General features: G+C 39.9%; 1 protein-coding gene across 2 annotated transcripts; it reads right to left on the reverse strand.

The window, feature by feature from the left end:
* Positions 1–679: 679 nt before the first annotated feature.
* On the reverse strand, positions 680–18,338 carry LOC134637572 (actin filament-associated protein 1-like 1). Of its 2 annotated transcripts, XM_063488019.1 has the most exons (19): positions 18,186–18,338; positions 10,713–10,841; positions 9,072–9,152; positions 8,860–8,945; positions 8,664–8,775; positions 8,461–8,550; positions 8,131–8,342; positions 7,713–7,892; positions 7,524–7,616; positions 6,840–6,942; positions 5,137–5,292; positions 4,325–4,539; positions 3,969–4,114; positions 3,774–3,852; positions 3,235–3,343; positions 2,962–3,129; positions 2,702–2,868; positions 1,580–1,705; positions 680–1,503 (listed from the first exon to the last, which is right to left on the reverse strand). In XM_063488019.1, exons 1-19 carry the CDS (start codon positions 18,205–18,207, stop codon positions 1,477–1,479), a joined length of 2,301 nt encoding a protein of 766 aa, XP_063344089.1. In that variant the 5' UTR covers positions 18,208–18,338; the 3' UTR covers positions 680–1,476. The 2 variants fall into 2 exon arrangements, with proteins under 2 accessions (XP_063344089.1, XP_063344090.1); XM_063488020.1 differs by lacking the exon at positions 1,580–1,705.
* Between the last annotated feature and the right edge of the window lie 2,166 nt (positions 18,339–20,504).

A 20,504-nucleotide genomic window follows, 5' to 3' on the forward strand; every position in this document is an offset into this window, starting at 1 on the left:
TGCACTGAACATATGCATAAAACACTTAAGTTAATCACTGTAGGATCCAAACAGGATTCTGGATAAAGTGAATTTGTGTTTTTCATGCATGAAAACGGTTTTTATGAGTTGTACCATGAACAGAAATGACATTTATTGCCTTATCTAGCAGACGAAGAGAAAAATTATAACTCTGTTTTATTCACACTCACCTAACGTTCTACTCCAACCCATAAGCCTTTAAACACTTTCTCACTGTCTCACAATCAGTGAGGTCAGCTACAGTATTGGGCTCCGTTAACTGTCCATGGAGACCTCAACAACACGCAAGCTGGAGGAGCTGGGCATTGAACCACTGCCCTCTCACATAGTAGCTTTGACTGTAGTTATCTTCACATTAAGGAGCTCCTTGTGCTCTTATAAGAGAGGAAAAAAACCTAAGTATTGACTTATTTTAATGTTGAAGTTAGCATAATTAACTTCAACTCGCCTCTGGAAGCAAAACAAGAACATTAAAAAAAAAGTGGTATTTTATTTGACCACTAGATGGTGCTTCTATTTCAGAGCTCTGTTGCTGTTATTGGTAACTCATCTTGGGGGTGGATGGGAGGCAGCATGATCCCGAAATAAAAGAAACTCTGGTAAAGAATCTTAAAAGTCTAAAGAAATGACTAAAAATAAACAGTCCCAAACACAAATATTCTTTATAAAATTATTTACTCCAACATTTGCGTGTGTTCGTTTCTCAGTGAAGGGCAGGTAAAGCAGACACAGGCATTTATCTTCAAATGATTCAGCTGAGAGGGGCTGAGGACACATTTATGCAATCACAAAATACAACAAGATAAAGTGCAAAAGTCAAATGTGAAAAATAAGAGTCATATAAAGATCAAAACCAATTGCTTCACATTGCAACAACAAACATTTATTCATTGCTTTTAGGAACAGTGTCTACTCGATATTTTTTATTAAATGTATAAATACATAATTAAGATATGAGATGCTGTACTTCTCTTACTAATAATGATAATTTAAGATTATAACTAAAAAAATTGTTTAACCGGGTTTTTCATTTTTCATTTCCAAGTATCAAGTATAAAAATAATACAAACCAGTGGGTGTAGCTAAAACGTCTTGCCTGTAACTCTGAACTCACAGTGTTGAAGAACTACACTCTCCCTTTGCTACGCTTTCCTTTTTTTTTTTTTAACTTTCTGCAGCCCTGTGCAAATGTAAACACGCATGCAAACTCACACCAACACGTACACATCACGTTCATAGTGATCCACATTAACACGGTACTGATGTATCAGCTGAGCATGTCGTATTTACAGTAGCTGGTGCAGCATCACGCTGCCTGTACTTTTCCTTTAGATGAAATGAGAGCGCAATGCCTCCGAGTCCATCCTTTCTCTCTTCAGTGCCAGTTTTCTTGCTCTTCTTGCGTTTTCCTTTCAAACGTCCTCGTCTCCATCTGTCGATCTGTTTATGATCACTCTATGTCCCCTTCTTTGACTCCCACTCCTGGAAACCATAAAACGGGAGCATGTGAGTCAAACAGTTTTTGGTCCTCGCACACACAAACACACGCACACTCTACCTTTGCCTTCTGCATCACATTCCCCTTGGAGGAGGCGTAAAGAGACGGAGGCCGCTTTCGAAGCTCAGATGCCGCGTTGACAGGCACAGTCTCCATGTAAACCTTTTCAACCTTACTGCCCTGCGCCTACGCACGAACACACAGGCAACCCCCCCCAAAAAACAGTAAAAGTTTGATTTCACTTATTTGAGCCCAGTGATGTTACTTTAAAAACAACACAAGAAGACCAAAAGTTCTTCCAGTCAAAAGCAGATGGATTACTAAAACAAGCATACAAGAACACAGAAAGAATGAAGAGAGAAACACTAAAACAAGCAAACACAGAAACTCATTATAAATATCTAAAATGAGAAACATATGTTAGCAAACAAACATATAAAGCATGATAAAATAAAAGTCAAATAAATAAGGACCATATGGTAACCATCCACAGGCAAATAAGTGTAAATCCTTCAAAATAGTATCCCTGTGGACACCTATTTAATCAATCTGTGTTTAAACGGGCATGTAATTTTATTTTATATATGTGTGTTTGTTTCTCCTCCTACTATTAAACATAAAATTATCATTAGTGTAAGTGTAGTAGCCATACCAACTGTAAAGGTGACAACAGTATGGTTGATTAAGTGCTTACAAAATTAAGTAAATAAAAAACAGCATCCATTTAAAGGAGAGCAGTGTGCATTTAAAATGATATGTATGAAGGTACTGTACTGAGATTTGGCAATCAAATAAATGACTTGTCTGGTAACAGACACTGCACACTGATTTAAAGGATTTGTCTTAATACAGTCCTAGCTGTCCATATGAGAAATCCCTTAGCTCATGTTCTGGACAAAAATCAACCGTAAATCTTCACTGAAGCTCATATGAACTTTTAGCAGTCGTTGATATTGATGTATTTTTAGTACCATCGTTTTACCTCCATCCTAAAAAAAAAATACTATAATTCAGGACTGCATTTAAAAGTATTCCTGGCCTCTTGGTGATCTCTCTGTAGTCAGTATGGCATGAAGAACACTTTTACCAGTGTTTGTATATATTTTAAAGTACATTCATTAAGAGTTTTCTAAGCAAAGTTTCAGTTCCAGCTGTAAACAGATGTGTGTGTTTGCTGCCTACCTTGACGTTGATCTTGGTATCAGTAGGTGGACCCAGTGCCCCTCTAGCCAGTGACTTCTTCAGGTTTTCTTTGACCTCTGTCAGTCTCAGCTCCAGCTCCACCCGTTCCTCCTCCTTCTGTTTGCACAGTGTTTCCAGCTCAGCTAACTGCTTTTCCACACTATTACCTGAACACACGCACACCCACACACACACTCATAATTAGGACCGCTATGAAGCCTACGACTGAACAAGCGCTGTGTGTGTGATTCGTCTCTGACCTGTGCCGCTCTTCACCTCCTCCTTCAACTGCCTTTTCTCCTTGCGCAGGGAAATCAGTGCATTTCTGAGGTCCTCCTTCTGCTTCTCCAGCTCCTCTTTCTCTCTCAGGTAGCGCCTGGCATCCTCCTCTGCCCGCGTCTTCCCATACCGCCCATACTGATTCACATCTACGATGTGAAAAAGAAGGAAATGAAGAAACATTTGGCCACATTTGAACCCAAATCACTTTCATGGAGACAGTCTAATGAATTATGAAATTAACCGAGACTCACTGGAGGCATGTCTCTTAATGGCAGCCTGTTGTTCAGTTTTCTCAGAGTCTCTGCTGGAGAACGAAGCGTGACGTCTCACCTGGCCTCCTCTGCTCTCCACATCCACTTCCTGCAACAGAATAATTTAATTATTTCTAATTAACAAAATGTAATAGGGAAATTTTAAGGAAAAGGAAAATACTATAAATACTATATGTTTGTATGACTGATAAATATAAGCTTTTTAAAGATCGATTTAAAAAAAAATGAAAACATATTTTGTTAATCTATTATCCAAAATCTTATTAGTAGTTTCACTGGAGCTCCAGTGAAACTCAACACAGAATGGTATTAAAATCCTAAGTTACAAAAAAATGGTGTTTGTATGCTGTAAATTTCCAATAAATTTCAATGAATGAATATAAGAGAGAGGAGAGGATCAGTAAGGAGAGAAAGAGAGTAGAAGCAGATTTAAACATCTCTGTGTCTGCTGTGTTCAATATAAAGGTTTTTGTATCTCATCACTTGCTTAGAATTAAAGAAAAATAAAGTTTCCTCACCGCAACACTTTCATAGACCTCATCGTAAGTTCTGGAATCTATTGAAGCACTGCTGGAGGAGTTAGCAGTTGTAGCCCACCTGGGAGGAAAAGAAGAGGAAGATATATAAATACAAAAATGAGTATTTCAGAATAAAAGCTGTAATAAAAGACTGTTGGGTAAACATATGTACAAAAACGCATACTATTGACTCACAAGAAGGAGTGTCTGGCAGCATGCCGTATGTCAGTAAGTGTGTCCACATCGATGTAATCATAGTGCAACTCTTCAGGGAGAGTGCTGCTGCCGGTCTCTGCAAACAAAACTCCAAGCCAGCGGCCAAGATCCTCAGAGCAGCTGGCCTGAACGACACACAAACACAAACAGACACACGCACATTTTTTTTTAGTCCATGAGCAGAAAAATGTAAGGTGTGGCATGCCTGTGCACACACTGATGATACCTCTCAGCTATATCAACAGTGATGTAACCAAGTGGCACAAATAAAATCAGTCTGTATATACATTAAATCTCCTGTGCTGGATAAAATGGTTCAAGATCTCTTGCTTCACCTCCAGAGCTGCCAGCTCGTTGCCTCCCTGTAGGATGCGGAAAGAGAACGGATGTTTAGGTCCAAGCCCGCCTGGCATCACCTCTGCCCCCTTGAGTGGCACCACAATGATCGGGGGTCGCTGGTCCCCGGGGTCCTTCTGCAGGTACAAACTTCCACCCCGGAGCACGCACCACCGCTCTCTCCAAGAGCCGCTCAGACACACGCTCAGATATCCTGATGAGTGTGTTAAAAAGAACGTGAACTGCAGGCATATTTACATTTCATTCATTGTCATATAATGTACCCAACACTGTTTGATGTGATGTTCGGTTTCTGGATCTAAATTAGATGTTATTATCATGAAATTAAAATGATATGATGTTTTTATAAGGTGTTATATTTGCGTGAATGCTAAAAATGAGTCATTTTAGCTTGTTCTTAGGTGTTGGCTAGGCAAAATGATGATGTCATAACAACAGATATGGAATAAAAACTTCAGGGACTTAATATCTACTTGTGCCCATTACAGCACATTATAATTGTTTAGCTCCTGATCATGGAGGAGGAATTTGTGGACAAATATTTGGTGTATTATAGGAAGAATATGTACAATAACTTTTACATCTCTACAGCTATATGTTTTTTCCTAAAAGGCATTTTTATTGTTGTTCTGAATTGTGCATCATCAGCATTAATTTGTCCTTTAACACTCTTTGACACTGATGTCAAATTACAAATGCTAATGGAAAAACAATCTAAACATCAATCAGCCACTTAGATGATTCTCTAACTAACCAGCCATTCAACAAAGTATTCATCAGGTCTTCTCACCAGAGCGGGGGTTGTCGTGCTGGCCAGAAGACAAAGGAGGCTCTCCTGGTAAAGGAGGTTTCCGCTTGGAAAAGGTGATGATCCGATTGATTTTCCTCCCAGCTGCTCGGCTCATCGACCCGGTCAGCTCTGAAAATGCTCCACGCTTCCCCCTGTCTGAAGTCAAACACATCCTGAAGTTGAACTTCATAAATCCAGCCAGTAAAAGAGACAATGTTGCCTCATCATTAAAGTATCATGCTGTTTTTGAAATTAAAAAATTACTTCTTTTTTTTTTTAAGTTTTACATTTTATCAGTTACAATGTAACAAAAACATGATGAAAACTGGATTAAAATAAAAGGTCTGAATTCTGGAAAAAAATACATTTTTGAAAAAGACCCTGCACCCAAACAGGACTCATGAAGCTTTTGAAGAAATAATATCTTGTTATTTCAGAGATGGCTTGTATTTATTCAACCAGACCCCTACAGCCGGTTTGCAAGTTCACTCTGAATGTACCAGGTGCTGCAGTGCACTGTTCACACTACTTCCTGATGATGTCAGTGGGAGACAATTGCAGGAAGAGGACAGGAAGGATGTCATATCTGCTCGAGCCTCACTTCCTGTCTCTCCCTCTCTCTCATGTCTCTTTAGGATCAGAGTTCCTTCGTCCGTAAACAGATTTGAAACAATTGTTTCCCAACTTCACTGTGTTTGACCTATTTTCTAACCCAACACCAAGGATCTCCCTGGTTTATCCTTCCTGATTTTGTAGATAGAAAAACAAAAATATTCTGTGTGTGTGTGTGTTTGCTTTTGCTTTTGTAGCCTTGTGGGAACCTGGGTTCCAGACCCTGAAAGTGGGGACTCTTAGAAACTGAGGAACCATTTGAAGAACCCTTATTTAAATATTTATGGTTTAAAAAGATGCTAGACTCGTAAAACACTAGTCACACAAAACCCATCAACAACCATTAAACTTTGTAACAGACATACAGTTATCATTTACTACAGAGAAGTTGCATCACAGTCATTTACATTTCTTTTAAAATGTAACTATGTTTGTTTCTCTATGTTAAAGATGTAGAATAATGGAGGAAAAAATCGTCTCCCTGCCAGTTATTAGTTTACCTTTTTTTAATTTGCTACAAAGTATCAATGAATGAGTCAGAATAGTATTACTCATACAGTGTTCCTCTCTTTTCATAAAAATGGTAACATCAATTAAGCTTATGGGAAGCTAGAAGAGCAATGCAGTATATGATGTGTGTTACAAATATACTGAAATGAATCCTTTACCTCTTAATCTTACAACACATGAGAGGAAGGTGTTATGCCTCTCCCCACAGATCAACAGTGTGCTGCATCTGCGAAACTGTGCCTAAATACCCTTTAACAACCATCTATCTAAATGTTTGTTTTCACTGTGAAATATGCCAACGAGACCAGAAAGATGCTTTGCTGTGATTTTAAAGAGCATGTAAAGTGTAAATCATGCTGAACTGTCCCAATATATCTGTGGTAACACTGAGAAATTACCCACAGACACTAATCTAATGTTAAATCTCACTATAACCACCGATTTAACCTGCAATAACATGTCTTGTGCTATAATTACTGAGAGTGTACACACAAGAAGCTTATTTCAATGAAGCAACCACAATAAAAAAGAGTCGGTTGCAACAAAAACATCTCAAAAACTGCTGGTGAAGGTTCACGTACTGAGTGAGTCAGTAGTGTCTCGTCCTGACCCGTGTGCAGTGGCCTGACTGTCTGCTGTTGGCCCGCTGTCTGAGTCTGAAGCCTGTCTGTCAGACTGTAGCACCTGGCAACAAAAGGAACAAAACACTTTTACTTCTCTCTTTTATAACGTTTGAAGAGAGGACACAAGAAATAGCACAAATTGGCACATTTGTCTTTCCGGTTTATAACAAAACATTTAAATTGTGCAAAATCATGTTAAAAATAAAAATAAATAAAAATTAATGTATCCTATGGGAGTATGACTATTTCTTTCTGCCAACGTGGGGTGTAACTGCCATGTCAGCATGCATATAGTTTGTTCAGGACTTGAAGCTCTTTGAAACCAAGGCAACTCAGCAACCGCAATAATCACCTCACTCACTGCTTGTAAACTAGAAGCCAAAGGAATAGTTGTGTCATGCGTGGGCTGAAAGAGGGTGATGTCAGCGACACTGAAATGTTAAAACTGGGGTATATATTCAGTATGCCACAAATTACATTTGTCATAGTAAGACACAGTAAGAGCACAGCGTTAGACCGGCATTGGGGCTTCTCATTAAGACTGTTTTATGGGAAATTTTGGTCTTTGTGGCAAGACCACAAAGAGAACACTGTGGACAAACAGTCTGACATTCAAGGACATACGCAGATAAGCACACTCACCTTGTCGAGCTCCAGCTTCCTCTGTATAATTGGAGAAGTTGATCCATCCAGCCCCTCAGTGTTGCTACACTGGCTGCCAACATCGTGGACCACCTGGACAGAGAAAAAGAAAACATTCATTTACAGGCACAGCCTTGTGTCTGCTCGTCTGTCTCAGCACCATGCCTCTAATGAGGTGAAAAAAGGTACCTTGAGCCATCGCTGGGCCTGTTCTTTACTCTGGACTGCCAAGACTAGCGCTTCGCCCCCAGGTAATGAGAAGCGCAACTCGTGACGCTTTTTCCGGCCTTCCTTAGGGACATAGATGACGTTGCAAAGATTCAGTGGGAGCTCTGTGTTGGGAGAGCTCTCTTTGATGCTTTTAAAACACTGTGAAGGAAGAAGTCAAGAACATGCATTATTTGAGTAAAAGACAATCTATGTAAGCCTAGCCTCTTACTGTTATAAGCTGGAAAATAACTGTGTAAACTGTGGCTTACAAATAAGTGTGTTCAACCGTCTGATTCACCATAAATAAATAAGGATTTACTTTGAATAACTCCAGAAAAAGACAATTCTTTGATTTGAATGATAAAATAAACATTAATAAACAGCAGCATCTATTTACCTGCAGTTTATTGTCTCGGACAACAACAAGCTGCTTAGCCCACTGGCCAAAGCGTTTCTTTCGCAGTAGGAAGGCACAGATGCGGCAGTCTCGAACCGGTCCATCTGTTCTTTCCTCGGCTGTCCATCTCTGAGGCTGGTCTCGGCCCTTTGCTTCCTCTTCCTCTTCTTCGTAAGACTCGTAAGAACTACTCAGAGCATCTGAGTCATTGTCTGAGTACCAAAGAATTATTGTTTTACAAAAGATCCACAAAACAAATTGTGATTCACAAAATCCTAGCTCTACTACTAGACATAAACTAGCATGAATAAGGGTCAGATTAAGACTCACAGGAGCTTTTGGGAGGCCCATTCATTCTGGTGGTGGGGTAGTTATTGTCAGCATCTTCATAATAGGCGTCCTCCACAGAGTTCCTGGATGCTACAGGTGAATAGGTAGAGTATGTGAGAAAGCAGAACCAAAGGTACTGATCTGATTACCATTATACATGAATGCGCGCACACATGTGCGTTTGTATATGCATGTGTTCATACTGGTGGTAAAGTACTGAGGAGTAGATCCGGGATCTAGAGGAACAGCTTCTTCATAGTAGTCATCAGGAAGGGGTGTAGTTGGCAGAGGAGGAGGAGGCGTGTCAGTTGGGGTCTGAAAACCAAAGGTAGCTGTTGAACCAGAACTGGGGGTAAAAGGAAGGCTGATGTAGGTAAGTAGTTTCTGTGAATGACTTACAGATTTATTGGGATGAGTCTTCTCCTCTTCATCCTTGTGCTCTTTCTGCTCCACTGGAGATGCACTGAGCATGTGCAAATCACAGCCTGATAGGATTAATCATGATTAACTTTATAATTTTATATAAACGGAGGTATAATGATTGTAAATACACACGCAAAGGATTTTTTTGTAACTGAACGAAACCGAAGGTATTTTGAAGGTCTACTAACCAAAATCCTCAAACAGAGACTCTACAAAGCTCGTGCCATTGCCATAGAGACAGCTGTTCATGTAGACATCAGAGCCGTTCACTGTGGAAAAGACAAATTATGGATTAAAAACAGGATCAGAGTTAGGGTTAACATAGCCTATAGCTTTTAGGTCAGGATTATGAAGGGCTATAGAGACTGAATAAAAAGACAGTGTCACGAAGTATAAATAGTATTTCATCTGCAATAAAAATTAGATCTATGGTGACCTATGTACAGGGAGTACAGAACTGAGATTGAAAATCTTTGTACAGCAAGACTAAAGAAAATGTGTGTGAAAGGTCACAGAAAGGTTTGACAGAAAAAAACAGATAAAATTATGCGAAATACACAGCAACGATTTAAAAAAGATGAGTGCGGACACGCCAGGCTGGGTCCAGTCTAGTATTTGTGTTCTGAAACCATCGGGATGTTTTGCTGTTCTCATTATCCTCTTTGCATTTCATTATCCTCTTACACGGATCCTTTTATCCTCCCCGACATCCTGTATTCTTCCAGATAAAAAGGGATTTGTCTGTAAAGACCTCAGCAAGATTTCATGTCACAGAGGCTGCATTTTGTAGCACAACAACTGCTGCACTCTGTCAAGTTGAGCAGTTTCAGTGCGGTTGGCTAAATACAGTAGGGTCACACCATTGCAAACAGACAAAAAAGAAAGACATGCTGTAGTACTGTTGAAGTGACACTTCTGACTTTTCTTTTTTGGCTAAACTGCTGCCATCACACTCAGCTGAATTCATCCTGAATAAATAAAAAAACACTTCTACATTGAATATTCTTATTTATACATTGTATTCAAATAAAGTGCTGCTTTTACTATTTTTGTAATGCCAGGGCATCAAATGCTGCTGTTCTATCTGACCTGCTGGTGTGCAGAAGGTGTTTCTTGGCACTAGTGAGACAAGTCTGCCAATCAAACTGTTTATAATGCATGACTTTTTTCTAATGAAGCACCATTTTTAAATACTGCACTGATGTTTCTGCTAGTCATATTTCAACCTAAAATCTTTTCCCAAAACCTAACCAAAATGCAGATGTCCAAAGGACAGAAACTTCAGTCTCTAGGTGTCCAATATTACAGTAGAACTATGCATGCTATGAGAAGCCAGTAGCACCTGACAGAAGAGCAGGAAATAAAATAAATAATAAAAGTAACACAAAAGGGCAGTTTTATTATTACTGGGCTCCATCTGAAAGATCAGATCTTTATTATCTTCAAGGGAGAATATATTACACAGTCAGCGGAAATCACAAAACCATCAACCAAACAGCAACATCAAAATCATAGTGAGTGACTTAAAAACAATTGGAAGTTTGGACAAATGAGTTTTTCACTTTATTGATGTAGTCTATCTGCAGCCAGACCTTAAACTGCTTAGACTACAGCTGGCTGGACCAGCCAGGACTGATTGGACCTTCTTCAAAGTCCTAAATTTATATAATTGGGAAAGGTCATTCAGTGCAGTTGACTAAGTAAAGAACTGTAAATTATTTCTGTGCTGTGTGAAATGTATTAAGCTGTGCTGTACAGGAAACTGTACATGTTAAGAAATATTGACCTGGGTTATTTACATTGCCATCCTAACATTGGCGATTCTGTACCTGACAGCTGCAGTGAGTCCAGGATGTTGCGTATGGATGCCATTTTTTCAGCGGTAGCAGGACTGACCGTCTCGTGGTCCAGCATCTTCAGTAGAGACCCTAACTCATTTACAAGTCGTTCCATCACAACTAGAAACGACAAAAAACAGACATCATGTAATACTCTTCTGATTTCAAGAACCACCAGGTTATTCACTTCAACTAAATTTTATTTATATCAATTCATCAAAATATTGTAATGTAAAGATCCCACAGAGAAGAAAACCCCAACAATATGATGATCCCCTATGAGCAAGCACTTGGTGACAGTGGGAAGGAAAAACTTTCTTTTGACAGGAAGAAACCTGCAGCAGAACCAGGCTCAGGGATAGGCAGCCACAAATGGGGTGAAGGGAAAAAGAAAAAAGGAGGGCACAGAGAAACAAGGACAAAACACACCATGGGAGGGATAACACAAAGTGTAATGACTTACAAAGCCATATAATGAATGGGGAGTGAGAAGAGATAAGTGGAGAAGAACTGCTCAGTGCATCATGGGAAGTCAGGGAGGGATCGTTCTAACTGTATGCTTTATCAAAACGGAAAGTTTTAAGTCTAATCCTAAAAGTAGAGAGGGTGTCTGTCTACTAAATACAAACTGGGAGCTGGGTCCACAGAAGAGCAGCCTGACAGCTGAAAGCTCTGCCTCCCATTCTACTTTTAGAAACTTTAATAACCACAAATAAGCCTGCAGTCTCAGAGCGAAGTGTTCTGTTTATAATCATATGGTACTGTGAGGTCTTTAAGATATGACGGGCCCTGATTATTCAAGACCTTGTGTGTGAGGCGAAGTTTAAATTCAACAGGGAGCCAATGAAGAGAAGCTAATCTGGGAGAAATATGATCTCACTTACTAATCACTGTTAGTACTCTCACTGCAGTGTTTTGAAACACTGAAGGCTTTTTAGGGAGTTTTTAAAACAGCCTGATAATAATGAATTACAAGAGTCCAGCCACAAAGTAAAAAGGTATGAACTACTTTTTTAGCATCACTCTAAGAAAGGGTTTTTCCCATTGAATTTAGCACATGAAAGAAAGCATTCTTACATATTTGTCTAATGTGTGCGCTAAAGGATATGTCCTGGACAAAAATGACTCAAGGATGCCTCACAGTGTTACTGAAGGCCACAGTAATGCAATACATAGAAAGTATCTGGTTAGACAGCATGTTTCTAAGATTTTAAGGATAACAGTACAATAACCAGATTTGTCTGAATTCAGAAGCAGAAAACTGGAGGTCATTTAGGCCTTTATGTCTTTAGCTGCTGTAGTCAGATTTTATAGATAAATATAACTGCGTACAATCTGCATGGTAATAATACTGCATGCAGTTTTTAAGGCTATAATATTGTCTAAGGGAAGAATGTTTAAGGTAAAAGCAATAAAGTAAAATCCTGAGTGCTCAGCATGGCCATCAGATCATCACAAGGCCATACAGGCAAATATGACTAAAACTGTCAGTTCACAAGTGGCATGAAGTCAGTTTGGAACTCAGCTGTCAGCTGCTGCAACAGCTGACAGGGAAAAGATTTTTAACATCCTTTAATGTCACCCTGGTGATTTTGTCCCGCTCGGAGCAAGCCTTTTTGGGAACACAGCGAGTTTTCTGTGTGTCACTACTAAGCGTTAAATCCGACTTTCCACGTTGATATTTTGTGCTTTCTTTGAAAAATTTACTTTTTTCACTCCTACATCCTGTGTGGGTCAAGCAGTGTGTGTCCGTGTGTGTGTTTTGTTGACCTTGACATTGTTCCAAATGCCCTGACACACTCTCACACATCCTGCCTCCTCACAGCCGACAAAGAGGAGGAGGAGGAGCAGGAGCAGGAGTGGGGGGGGGGGGGGGGGGGCAGAGAAAAAAGAAGGTGAGGAGGAGGAAGCTTCCTTCCCTAAAGGAAATGGAGCCAAAGTGAAGAGGAAAATGTATAGCTTCACCACAGAGGACAGGAGATGGTTACCAAACTGCTTGAAGCCCCAAGTTAGTTCATTTACTTGTTTACTTCTTCATATAAGAAGATTGAAAGGCGTATCTTAGGATTAGTCTGAACCCGAAGCAAGCAGCTTTTCTTCTGATATTGACTTTTAATTAAACACTGAATATTATCATAGACATTAGAACTGCTTCTTATTGGACTCTGATATTATCCACTGTTATTTGATGAAGTATTATTCATACACTTGAACAGGTCAAGTGCAACCAAGTCTAAAATAGTTTCATGTCACTTTGGTTTCCAGTGGGAGGTTTTAATAGCCTGTGCTCTTTATGTGGCTTTATCCACGCTGGAAAGATTATAGTTTGTGGAAGCATTTAAATTTTGTATTTTTTGGCATTAAAATTGTCAAATTTACAGTTCAGTTTCATTCATAATACAAAGCAGAAAGTTCATAGCTGGAAAGCTGGAAAAGCAACAGGATTTTTCAGGAATGATTTGAACAAGCAGACTCTTTCACCTCGTGTCCCTTTTTACAATCTGATCCACTTAATTTTATGGCTTTGTTAAGAAGAACATGCTTCACAATGATTAGTCAGATCAATAAGCTTTAGTATGTTTACAATTTATAATGACATAAGTACACCTAAAAAAATAATAATAAATGAATTTTCCATTCCCAGAAAAGAAGTGGAACAAGGGTTAAATAAAAATAAGATCAAAACAGTCTGTTTTCCTCTCACACAACGTGAAGACAGAGAGAGTGAGCGAAAAAGCCCTCACTCTCCCACAAGCCTCTTCCGCCTCCCCCTCTCACTCGGACAATACTCTATTGTCTCCGCAAAGGCCAAAATTAGATGGCCACAATGCTCGGCAAGACCAGAGCAAACAATCGTATTGTCGGAGTCAGAGACTCCCGGAGAAAACAAAACAGGAACTAACACACAGTGTAAGAGGGGCGTGGTGCAACGCAGCTGCACGGTCTCAATCCACGGGCATGCAGGGTTGTATCTCCAGCAGCTGTGTGTGTGCGTGCGTTTGTGTATGAGTGAGTGTACGTGCGAGTGCAGCTGTGGTTTCCTGTCTTAGCTGTCGACAGGAGCTTCTCTCCCCTCCTTCCTGATCTTGACTCTCCATTGCATTATGAACCTCACCTCCTCCTCCTTCACTTCTTCCCACTTTCCCATTTTGTGTCCTGCTGTTTCTGTTTCTGCCCCAACATCTTCTCTCGCTGCATGCTCTCCTTCCATCTCTTGCCCATACTCTACATTTTTCCCAAAACAACTGAATAGAAAGATTCTTATCTGATGGGTGCTCAATTTGCAGATGCATTTTGCTTTAATTGAGGAAACTTCAATTAAAAAACAATCAACAAAGATCTCGAGTAGTCAGACCAGTGCTCTGATCTATTTTCTGCCAGTCTCAAAGACACGCACGGTCAAGGACATCAGTGCACAGGCTCTCTCTCTCGCCCCCTCATCTCTGAGTCTATATCTTTATTTCTCTCTCCTTCTATTTCCCTCTCTCTCTCTCAAGGGACCTGAGGGTTCAGAAGCTGAGAATCAGCTGTTCTGCAGGATTGTGGTCTGTCTCACCCACAGAGGGATCTTTGTAATCTCCCACTGCCCCACACACCCCCACTCCACCCAGAACCACACACATGCAAGCACATACACACACACACCCCCACTCCACCCAGAACCACACACATGCAAGCACATACACACACACCCACAGCACAAATTTCCTCTTCAAATCCTTTTTTCCCCACTGATAGACACAATCATTCACTTAACTAAGAGGAAGCACAAACGCTCACTGTTAATTCGTCTCTCGCTTCCTCGTCTGAGTAAACATACAGTCACAAGAGTACAAAGAGGAATGTGTTTGTTTGTGCGTCTTCACGTTCCTTTTTCTGTGTGTTTCCACAGACAGACTTCCTGATGAAGATCAGTCATGAGACTCGGGCCATGAGACTCTCATTTGGACTGATTTAGTGTGTTTGTTTGCAGCTCAGAACAAAACAACTGCTACTTACTGCTGCTGCTGCTGCCGCTTTTCTCGCCACATAATACCTATGGGCAGCAGGTCAAAACAGGAAAGACACTTTGGATCTCCTAAACTGAGGCTTTCATTCCCATCCATTACAATTTGAACACACCAATTAACATAAATCCAAGGCTACCCATCTTCACTTGCCTCTCCCATTCAAAATATCCCTCCATGTTATAATTTTACCAACACTTCATGACTCAGAAGTACTCTATATGAATGCACTGAACTGTACTGCTTCTTGCTTCCATAGATTCTGTTACCTGATTGACATTAATATGTGTAACAAGGGTAATTTAAGACATATACTCTATGCAAAAACCGTATGAAACTGTCCTCTTCCTGCCTCCCCCACACTCCTCAGCACTGTGGTCCCTCCAGATTGCATATTCTCTCTGCCACTCCTTTCTTTCCCTTCCTCTGAGATCCTTTTCCTTCAACTCCTCTCCCTCGTCTGTCTCCCTCTGTCCCTTCCCCAGACACCCATCCTCTTCAGACAGAGGCCAAAGTTCAAGGCTTGGCAGGCCCAGCATCTCCCACTAAGACAAAAGTCTACTTCAGAGACACAGCATCCAGTAATTCATATTTTCGTGACAACAAAAGATGGTGTCAGTGCTTGCCTGGGGTTAGCGTTCAGTCAGACACTTTAAAAAGTCCACAACAAAGATAGCAAGATACTTAAAAAGAAACAGCTGGGGGGAAACAGTAGATGAATTCTTTTCGCATTCTTTTAGTATCTTATCATTTTCTGCAGATAGCAAATGGTGTGGAAACACAGGAAACAGAGGGGCACAAACGACTTTTATAAATACTGAAATTCTTTATTTGCCCAGAGTGGAATGAAAATGGTTTGTAAAGATAACGCAGCAGCCAGAACACAGTTAGTATGAGTTAATGTGAAGGCATGAAATCTGGAAATTAGCTAGTTGTGTTTCTTTTCTTGAACTAAGTCTGCAATAATCCTATCAAGTGCACACAATTTAAAATGACTGGACCAGACCACACTTTACTGTTACTACCTGTCATCACTGTCTTTCACAAATGCAAACACTGAGACGTACGTACACACACAGACACACGCACCCACTCAAAGGTTTTATTTTTTATTGCTTTTACAGGGAGTGACAGGGTGATGATGAGGACAAAATATCATGATTCTCTGTTTTTCCACTTTGGTGGTGGGGGGAAGCTGCTATCATCACCACATCAGCTTAGCTTCCACCTACACCAGACCCACGTGGGCCACATGTACAGACCTGCTGCTCTGTTGCGTTTCTGTTACAGAAAATGTAATCACAGCTGATTTGAAGCGCAGCTAATTCTGGCTTTGAGCTGCAGACTCACTTCCATTCATGAAGGTTATATTTCTGTGTGAAACACAACTTGAAATCCAATCAAGAGGGAGTTGTGCACTTTCTGAAAATGGAGCGAGGGGGTGTGTAGCGCGCTGGAATGAATCGTAGAGGAAAAGGGATTGTAAGGCAAACGTGGCAGAGGTCAAGCTTGTGACACATATTAAACTGAGGAAAATCATATGTGCAAATGCAATAAACCACTTATAAGCAGAATGCACGTAGAAACAGTGTAAAATTCAGTGAGGGGTAGGTTTACCTTTTTAAATTAAAATAGGGTTGTGAGAAAACTTTGCAGCTCTTTAATCTCTCCTTTATCCACAGCTCAGAATCTACCAATTTTTCCCAGCCACTGAAGCTCTTGCAATATTTTGCCAAATCTCCAGTATCAATTATTCACACATTTACTGTGAGAATATTTTCTCCTGCAGTGTACAGCTGCTCCAACCGTTTGGCTGTGGATCTGCCGCTTGTGTCTGAGTGCTCCATGTTTTTCCCCTCCAACACATTTTCACATTGGAAAAGCAGAGGTGTAAATAAAATAACTAAAAGGGCAGCGAGCCCAACGTCTGCCAAGGCCAATGCAGCATTTTCCAGTTTTTAAGGAAAGAAAAAGAAAGTGATCCAGATGCACAACAAAACTGAATCAGTTCTTCAATTTGTCCATGCGCAACTTTTCATGAAAGTCAGGTTGATAGTTTTTGTTTCATCCTCCTGACAAACAGACAAATTTACAGACAGAAAGGGGACAATCTAAAGGAGAAATCCAAACCCTGCAGTGAGGGCGCCTGGTGACTTTGTTGGTGTTCCCTGCTTTTACAGGGAAGAGGAACATAACTTTTATCCTATAAAGAATCACTTCTGATTTGAATGGCCTTTACTAGTTAGCAACACTCATATCCGTAAGACACAGGTGGCCAATGAATCACTTAATTAATAATTTTTAAAAAGGTGATGTGTACCATGTGCTGTAGCCTTCACAATCACCTGGTCTCAAGATGGAAGAACACCTATCTGTGATTTTAGATCAGCTTGTTAGACAGTGTGAGCACCACCATCACTAAAACACCAAATGAGTGAGAATCAGTTAGAAAAGAGACCTCCGTTAGAGATCCAGAGATATTTAAGTTTAGTGCCATACTGTGGCATGTAATGGCCCAACAATGTTATTTCTTTCCTTGTATTTGTCACCTGTCCATAAGACAAAAAGGAATGGCTTATTTACATTTGGCTGCTTCAAAAGATGAATTATCAATAAATTCACACAAATCTTATAATAAAAAGAGATGAACTGCACGCTAAATAAAAATACAGTGAACTAGGGAAGTTATGTGTTATAAGATGTTAAGATGAGATGAGATGAGATAAGATAAGAGTCCCAAATTCCAAGATAAGATGCTTAGAATTTAATTCTGCAGCTGCACTGAGCTATGCCAATGGCATCCATTTACATTTCCGTTTAATGCAAACTGCCTATTTAACCAGTTACCTCTGTGACAAACGAACCCCCTTTCTTATTATCTTTCAAATTAAGCCCCTTCTTCATCACCTGGTCTCCCGTAAAGAAGCTTCCTGTTTGCAACACAGTGGCCTGAAGGGTTTTAAAACAGAGCAGCCTTTCAGCTGCTGCTGCTTCCCACCAGCAGCGCTGCTTCCAACAGGGCACTTTTCTGTTGGTATCAGATTGCATCACTCTACCTGAGGATACCTCCTCCATCCACTCACACAGCGCACCACCCGGCGCGTGGCTGTATGACATCACTCCCCAGCAGTCAACCGGCAGCGAGGCGCGAGGCACTCTCTGCTCGCTCACTCAGAGAAACTTGAGACAGATGCTGCTTCTCCATTCACGTGTGTTTAACGAGAACCCAGATGTATTAAAACCACCCATAACATCGCTTTTGTTTGGAAAAGAACTGTATATCGTATCTGATACGGTGGATAATGTTTTTTAATGTAGCCAGTTGTTTCTGTTTGGGTTTATGAATGTGGCCTCGCTGTGGAGGAGCTCTTGCATTTACACTGGTGCCCACCCAACCTATGGAGGCTTTATCATAAAGTATTTACAGTTACCGTGCGATACATGGATATTTACTTACCACTCTGGCGTTTGGAGTCCATGTCTTCAGATGTTCTGAAGTCTGTGCCGCCCGATTTGTTTCCAGTAATAATCCCTCAGTTGCTTCGGTTACAAGTTCTGCTCATATGAGAAGAGTTGTACCCGCGTACACAGCGGAGGTCTGTCGGCCTCTGTGCGGCCAAGTGAGTCAGAGTGGCCGCTACACTTTTTGAGTAGGGGCTGCTTGTTCATCATCAAGAGTCCCGCTGGGTCCTAGTGCTGGTGGAGTTCTGTTACAGATCCACAGTGACAATATTCATCATAGCATTACAGCTTGGTAGTAACATGGCAATACCGGGGTAGTAGTTTGGTACGGAAGGCATAATACTCACATGATCATGTAATTCCTACAGTATTAACCAGACAACAGGTTTTTATTAGCAAATATATCTGGTTGGAGGCTGGGATGCATACTGTTGGGGCCAGAAATATGCACTTTCTTACTTTAAGAGATCATAAACCATAATTATTAAAGGTAGAATTATTTTTAACGTTAAGAAGGTCCTTACTCAAGGGTCATGCACATGTTTGAGTCTACAGTGCTCTGGAAAAGGTTTAAGCAATGCCTGATTTCCAGGAGCCAGACTTTCTTGGAATTTGTTTTTTTTTTTGAAGTGGTCTTGAGCAATAGTTCTCCAGGCTTTTTGAAGGTCTTTCTCTTTTTTCCATTTTCTTTGAAAGTCATTCATTGGCTGCTTTTGGCTCCTTGGACTTCACCATTTTCAGAGGAATTTTATTTGTTTGGTTGTTTATTTGTTTATTGCTTCTATATATAAGTTAGCAAAAAATCTATTTTAAATTGTATCTTTGGTCAATTCACTGCAAAAACACATAATTTGTTTCTATTTCTTTAGTCAAATCTATAAAACAAAATGGCACTGATATCAAGGTTTGACAGGTATAAAATTGTATTTTTCCATCCTTAAACTTGGGATGTCTCACTATGGTGTGCAGTGTGTCCCTAAAAAATCTAAATGAAATTGGAAAAGTGGGGGACAAAAGAAGAAGTAGAAGGGCTAAAAATAAATAAATAAAATCTACCTACAGCAGATGAACAATATCTGAAAGTCACATCATTGCAAAACAGCAAAATATCTAGTAAAGACCTGACACGGGACCTGAGAGATGCATCTGGCTCTTCAGCTGATCATCTACTGTTCACTGAAGCATCATCAGAAAGGAAAAGTAAGTGGGAGAAAATATTGAGGTATGCTAGATTATACAAGAACTGGACTGAAAATTAAATTTTTGGTTTAAATCATATATGAACGAAGGCGATCAGGAGAGAGGTAAAACAGTGAATTTCTAAAGCCGCCTAAAAACGCAGTGGAGGTCTTTCAAGAAGCCTGGAAACTATTTCTTGAAGATGACTTATTAAAGAAGAGTTTGGCTGAAGGAGTTCAGTCTCTCTCACACAAAAAGTCAAATATTAATGTTGATGTTTTTTAGAATGGTGAAAACTGTCTTTTTGAAGAAGAAAAAAATACAAATCCGGATAGTTTTGAAGCTGTTGAGATAATTACTAGAATTTTGTTCAGCAATTTGTCATATGTCAGGATGGCTCCACCATGAATACGAGACTATTAATATGAAATAAAACAATAATAACAGTGAAAATAATGTTTCATCATACAGAGTAACCCAATGAGGTCTTCATGGCTGGCTGAGTTCTCTTAAATATGGATACTAATAGGTAAATTCAGCTGGTAAACCTTCCATGTCAGGTGGTAAAACCAAAGTACAACCAGAAAAAAATAAACGTCTATGTTCATGATACCAAATAACAGCTAATACAAGTTTATGAATAAAAAAGATTGCAAAGGTTGGGTGCTGTTGGGTGCTAATTCAGGTGGTGAGCTGCAATAAATGTCACTCAGTTAAATAAATAATAGTATTTGAACCTCTCAGATTATGTATTATATTTCTAAAATGCACATTAATTAAAAAAATGTTCATATAATAAACTCATATAAATTATTATTATTATGTGCACAAAAATACGAACCTGCCAAGAGATATATTCACTGATACTCCTCCACTTTCCTAAAGCGTTTATCAAAATTCCTATATTTTCCAGATAAGGAAGCAGCTTTCTGTACCCCCAGATCTGCAGTAAAACTGAACACTCTGAGAGATAAGAGAGGTCCAGGTGAAAGCACTTTAAAGATGAGCCCTTGATTAATGGTTGTGTCAGTGAAGTCTAAAAATACAAACCATAGAACAGATAACATCATAACTTCTATTGAGTTGCATTCGAGGGTTGGGAAAAAAATACCGCACACTAAATAAATCAGTGCAT

The sequence above is a fragment of the Pelmatolapia mariae genome, linkage group LG10_11 (assembly GCF_036321145.2).
Source record: "Pelmatolapia mariae isolate MD_Pm_ZW linkage group LG10_11, Pm_UMD_F_2, whole genome shotgun sequence".
Classification (NCBI taxonomy): Eukaryota; Metazoa; Chordata; class Actinopteri; order Cichliformes; family Cichlidae; genus Pelmatolapia; species Pelmatolapia mariae.